The following is a 6,418-nucleotide window of genomic DNA, read 5'->3' on the forward strand; positions in this document are numbered from 1 at the left end:
GAGCCGAAATATAAGTTTTAAAAAGGAAATTATCCTTGACATATGTATTGCACATTTTATTCCTTCACATCATATGAGAAATTAATGGCATCCCTCCTGAGTGCACTTTAGATGTTTCTAAATTTGATAAACCTGAGGTATTGTCAATTATTAAATAGTATAACGAGTGCTACTAAACTACAAATATACACACATATACTTACATAGATATATATTTCCTTTATATTTACTATCAACTTTGTTTTTAAAAATTTGGTTTTAATAAGTGATAATACATCATTGTATTTTAAATTAAAAAAAAAGAAGAAACTTACAAGTGGAAAATCAGTAACATAGGCATCACACATTATTATCTCAGGTGGTCTGTAAACTATGCTTGTATAGATTATCATGACATTGGAAAACTCAGCTGCAAATCCTAATTGAATATGAACACCACACTGAAATTTAAGGCACATACTTTCTGGAAGTTCTGAAAAAGAACAGTAAGAACAACCTATAAAAATTATTTAAAGAATGCTTGTAAGTTTTCTGATAATAAACACAAAATACTTTTTATGGGACAGAATATGGTTAGAGCCTTTCTTTTAATTAAAACTATAATATAACCAACATCATATTGTTTAAACACACACACATTTTAAATTTATTTTTTAAATTATTTTATTTATTTATTTTTTTGAGACAAAGTCTCACTTTGTTGCTCCCAGTAGAGTGCCATGACATCATAGCTCACAGCAACCTCAGACTCCTGGGCTCAAGCAATTCTCTTGCCTCAGCCTTCCGAGTAGCTGGAACTATAGGCACCCACCACAATGCCTGGCTATTTTTAGAGGCAGGTATGCTATTGCTCATGCTGGTCTTGAACCTGTGAGCTCAAGGTTCAGACTGGCACTCCTCGGCCTCCCAGAGTGCACCAATTACACAGGCTTGAGCCACTGTGCCAAATGTGCACACACATTTTTTTAAAAAGGCCAAACCCCCCCTCAGTATTCTGTTGGCAAAACAAATCAAAATTTTAATTTACTATTTCTTACAGTTCTTATCTATTTGGATATATAATTTTAATAGTAGTAATCAAAAATACACACACAATTGTAGATGTATTTCACTGCTGCCCCAATCTTGAATATTTGGTAAAGCATAATGTCAGCAAAGGGCTATGCTATAGCTTCCTACCATTTTAACTTTTGAGTATCTATAATACTTCTGGGGTTTACTGCTTTTCTATCATGATCAGTATTTCTTACCTAAATATTTAATGCTTTAGGAATGTTGAATATAGCTATGTGGTGGTTCCTTACATATAGGAATAGCTGTTTTCAATTTACATGGAATATAAATATACTAGTTTCATCATAACATTTCCAAAATAGGATACTATCGATTTTTTATTTTTTTGAGATAAGAGTCTCACTATGTAGCCCTTGGTAGAGTGCTGTGGTGACACACCTGCAAATCACAGCTCACAGCAACCTCAAACTCTTGGGCTTAAGTGATTCTCTCACCTCAGCCTCCCAAGTAGCTGGGACTACAGGTGCCCAGCACAACACCCGGCTATTTTTTTTGTTGCAGTTGTCATAGTTGTTTTAGTTGACCCCGGCCTGGTTTGAACCCACCAGCCTTGGTGTATGTGACTAGTGCCCTACCCACCGAGCTATGGGTGCTGCCTGATACTATCAATTTTTAAAATGTCTATTTGATGGAATAAAAAAGATAAAAGTACATCATTAGTTTTAATTATTCCTTAATTATACTTTAAATTTACCATTTTCTAGATTTTTAAATTATTAATATATTTCCAACCATGTGGACTGTTGAACTTAGCATCATTTATTTATTGGGGGGGGGTCTTAATGTTTTTTTCTCTTACCATTTGGTATGAGCTCTTCATTATTAAAAAATTACCTACTTACTTAATTTGCTACAAATACTTTCTATCTGACCTTTTAAGTTTCATTTTATAAAGGTTTTATTCACTGTTGATCTGTACCACTATAATTTTGTTATTGCTGTTTTTCAAAATTTTTTTTAGGGAAAAGACAGTTAATTTCAATTACTTATTCAGTTATCTGGAATGCCAAGATAATATATTTATGTCATTTTACATTTCATTGTGCTTTAATGTTAATTTACCAAAATAATCTTAGAGAACAAAAATTATTATGAAATGAAGATATTTTTAGAAGCTCAACAAATATAATTATTTTCAAATATCCATAATAAGAGATCCACACAACAGATACTTGGGATGCACAGAAAATCCAAAATATTTATTTTAGTCAACAATTTAAATTTATTTTTTCACTAAATCACACAGAATTACCAATTGGCAACAAAGCAACAGAATTTTTACCTCCTCTTCTTTTCTCTTGATCACCCAATCTACCAATTCTGTGAGAGAATGGCCAGGAACATTCTGAGCCCAGAGCATTTGCTGAGCACCAGGCTCATCTCTACAAGTGTCCTGCTCCCATTCAATCTCTATGGCCTTCGAAAGTAGCTACAATTTATTATCTCCACTTTGTAGATGACATGTTTGTCAAGTGTTAGAGACTGGATTAGAATCCAGACCTGGCCAGTTTTGACAGCTGCATGCTTCAACATGATTCTAAGGACTGCATATTAAGCAAATGAAAAGTTAACCCATTTTCAAAATAGAAAAATGAAAAAATGATCATTTAAATTTTACCAATGGTGACGGGCTAAATAATTTAACATTTTCAAATAAATAAATCAGTGCAATACCCACAATTAAAACATTTGTTTAGCTCAGGATTTGCCTACCAGGTCAAAATACTTTCACTACAAAATCAGGAGAAAAGCTATTTATTTAGAAGAAAAACAACTTAATAATTTAACATAAGTACAGCCTAGAAAGATCTCATGAACAACAGACTTTATCATACCATGAGCCTTGGCCCACTGTAAATTCCGCACCAGAGATTCTGCAGAGTGTTCTGTTCCCTGTATTGGATCAGTAAGTGCTCTCTTCTCAGATAAACTACTTCGAATCTCTAGCGCCTGTTTGCCTTTGGTAAGGTGGCATTTCCCCATATCTAAAAGACAATAAGGTAAATATTATTTTTAACACCATCAATTCTTTTGTTATATTTTAAGTATTTAGGCTAAGATCTCTCTTATAAATCAGGTTATATTCTCTTATACTGTCACATTAGTGCCAACCATAAACCCACTGTGCCACTGAAGCCCTAGGTTATATTCTCAATAGCAATCATTCACTTAAATATTTCCTGAGCACTTCAGATATGCCTTGTATGTTTAGGTGCTGGGGACCTAGCAGTGAGCAAACACATAAAAATTTTGGACCAGTGGACTTTTAAAGGCTGATTTCTAACTTTTATCTTCTGTAATTCTACTTAAAAATCCCTATTATCCTAAGCCTTAAAATCCACAAATAGCTAAAAAGGATACTTCTTTACTAAAAGAGCACCCATGATAATTTACAGATCTATGAGAAAAGTAAAAATAACCAGTTGTATTTAGTTGGGTATCTTCTATCTATCTACTTTTGAGACAGAGTCTCACTTTGTCCCCCTGGGTAGAGTGCCATGGTGTCATAGCTCACAGAAACCTCAAATTCCTAGACTAAAGCGATCCTCTTGCCTCTGCCTCCTAAGTAGCTGGGACTACAGGTGCCTGCCACAACGCTTTTGGTCAGGCTAGTCTCAAACTCCTGAGCTCAAGCAATCCACCCATCTTGGCATCCCAGAGTGCTAGGATTACAGGCCCGGGAAAAATATAAACATTTAAAAACACTCATATTCCTAATAAAATAGTCATAATATATATAAAGTAAAAACTAATATAATTACAAGAAAAAATTGGTAAACTGGGAGGTTTCAACATCTCTCTTAATTATTGGTCAAAGAGAAAAAACATCAGCGGCTCGGCACCTGTGGCTCAAGCGGCTAAGGCGCCAGCCACATACACCTAAGGTGGCGGGTTCAAATCCCCAGCCCGGGCCTGCCAAACAACGATGGCTGCAACCAAAAAATGGCCAGGCGTTGTGGCGGGTGCCTGTGGTCCCAGCTACTTGGGAGGCGGAGGCAGGAGACTCGCTTGAGCCCAGGAGTTGGAGGTTGCTGTGAGCTGTGATGCCATGGCACTCTACCCAGGGGGATGGCTTGAGGCTTCGTCTCAAAAAAAAAAAAAAAAAAATCAGCAAAAATATACACCACCATGATTAATAAAAGTTAATAAAACTTAACCTAGTAGACATATATAGAGTTCCACATGCAACAGCTATAGAGAATATTCATTTTTTTCCTCAAGCACATAGGTGATATTTACAAAACTTCATCTTGAACTTGGATACAATAAAAACTTCCAAAAATTTCAAAGAATAGCAATAAGACAAGATAATCTGACCACAAAGCAGTTAAGGTAGAAAAAGGGCTAATGAAAATTCCTGCTATATTTGAAAATTAAGACTATACTATTACATAACTTAAAGGTTAAAGAAAAACATTAAAGTAGAAACTAAGAAAAATCTTAAACTTGTAGGGTATGAGGAAAATGATACTTTATGAGAAATGTAAAATAACTTAAATTGGAAAAGATATGTTGAAAGTGAATAAGCTATTATTTACCGTATGATATCAGAAAAATAACAGAATAAACATAAAGAAAGCAAGAAATGACATAACATAAACAGCAGAAGTTAAAGACAGAGAAAAACAATGAAAAACTAAAGGAAATTAGCAGAGCCAAAGGTTGATTCTTTGAAAAGAAGTATCAAAACTGACAAAATCTAGCAAGAATAAGAAAAAAGGTAGTCACAAGTACAAATGATGAAAAGCGGTACGCTGCTACAAGGTAAAGCAGAGATTAAAGAATACTGTTAGAGAATACTACAAGCAACTGAATTACAACCATTTTGAAAACCATTAAAATAGACTTAAAAAATAAAAAGGCTGTAAGTACAAGAAATACTCAAAATACTGAAGCAATAGTAAAAATCTTCCACCATGAAAATATCAATCCTAGATTGGTTTACAGGCAAGTTCTACCAAAATGTTCAAGAGATCACAATTTTACGTAAAATTTTCAGTAATAAGAGAGAATACTTCCATCAGAGTTGTCTAGAGAAACAGTTCCAAGAGCATGCCTGTGTGTACATACTATTTATATGTATAAATATATGTGCGTGTGCAAATACACTGAAGAGTTGGGGGGAAATTATTTTAAGGAATTGGTTCAGCAGCTGTGGAGGGGCAAGTCCAAAGTCTGCAGGGTAGACAGGCAGGCTAGGGGTGCAAGAGGAGCTTGGACCAAAAGGCAGCCTCTGGCCAGATTCCTTCTTTCTTGGGAGAAGTCGGTCTTTATTCTATGATAGCCTTCACCTAAGTGGATGAAACACACCCTCATTATGAAAAGTAATCTGCTTTACTGAAAATCCAACAATTTAAATGTTAATCTTACCCCAAAAATGTTGAATCAAAACCTATAAACATTTTGAATAATGCTGAACTAAATGTCTTGGCACTAAGGCCCAACCAAGTAGATATAAAATTAACCATCACAACCTCTAACTCACTCCACAAGGCTAGAATAACACACAGATTGATTTTGATACCAAAATCCAATCAATTATGAGAAAATAAAATTGCAGGCCCTTTCCCCATATAAATATAGATACAAAAATTTTAAACCTAAGGTTAGCAAGTTAAATCTAGCAGTGTATTAAAAATATAATATATCCCAATGAAAGTGATTTATCTCAGGCTCGGTGCCTATAGCTCAGCGGTTAGGGCACCAGTCATATACATGGAGGCAGGCAGGTTCGAACCTGGGCCCGGGCCTGCTAAACAACAACTGCAACAAAAAAACAGCTGGGTTTTGTGGCAGGCACCTGTAGTCCCAGCTACTTGGGGGGCTGACACAAGAGAACTGCTTAAGCCTAAGACTTTGAGGTTGCTGTGAGCTGTGACCCCACAGCACTCTTGTGAGAGTGACATAGTAAGACTCTGTCTCAAAAATATATAAATAAAGAAGTGATTTATCTCAAGTCATATTAATAACAGACTATCAATAAATTTAATTCACCATATTAGGAAATTAAAAGAAATATTCTATTCTTCATAGATGCAAAAAACCCCATTTAATCTTGTTTAACATCCATTCATAGTACATATCAGGTATGGAAGAGAACTTCCTCAACATGATAAAGAATATAAACAAAAAACCTTACAATATTATTCCAAATGTGAAAACATTTAGCAGCCTTCCCTTTAAAGTCAGAAATAAGACAGGACCAGGTCTTAGAGGTCTGAGCTATCACTGTGTCAAAAATATTTACAATATTTCTCTAAATCAGTAAGAAAAGCAAAAACAACATAAAAGAAAAAATGAACAAATGACATGAACATAATTTTCACATAAGAAAATATACATA

General features: G+C 34.7%; 1 protein-coding gene across 1 annotated transcript in view; it reads right to left on the minus strand.

Moving 5' to 3' along the window:
- The window catches only part of MALT1 (MALT1 paracaspase), a 70,092-nt gene that overhangs the window by 3,486 nt on the left and 60,188 nt on the right, over positions 1-6,418 (minus strand). The window contains exons 12-13 of the mRNA XM_003788472.3: positions 2,910-3,059; positions 315-472 (exon numbers count right to left, since the gene is read on the minus strand). Of these exons, the coding sequence (XP_003788520.1) occupies positions 315-472; positions 2,910-3,059 (308 nt within the window). The remainder of the gene's footprint in view (positions 1-314; positions 473-2,909; positions 3,060-6,418) is intronic.

This window comes from Otolemur garnettii, unplaced genomic scaffold (assembly GCF_000181295.1).
Source record: "Otolemur garnettii isolate 467f Iridium unplaced genomic scaffold, OtoGar3 scaffold00027, whole genome shotgun sequence".
In the NCBI taxonomy this organism is placed as follows: domain Eukaryota; kingdom Metazoa; phylum Chordata; class Mammalia; order Primates; family Galagidae; genus Otolemur; species Otolemur garnettii.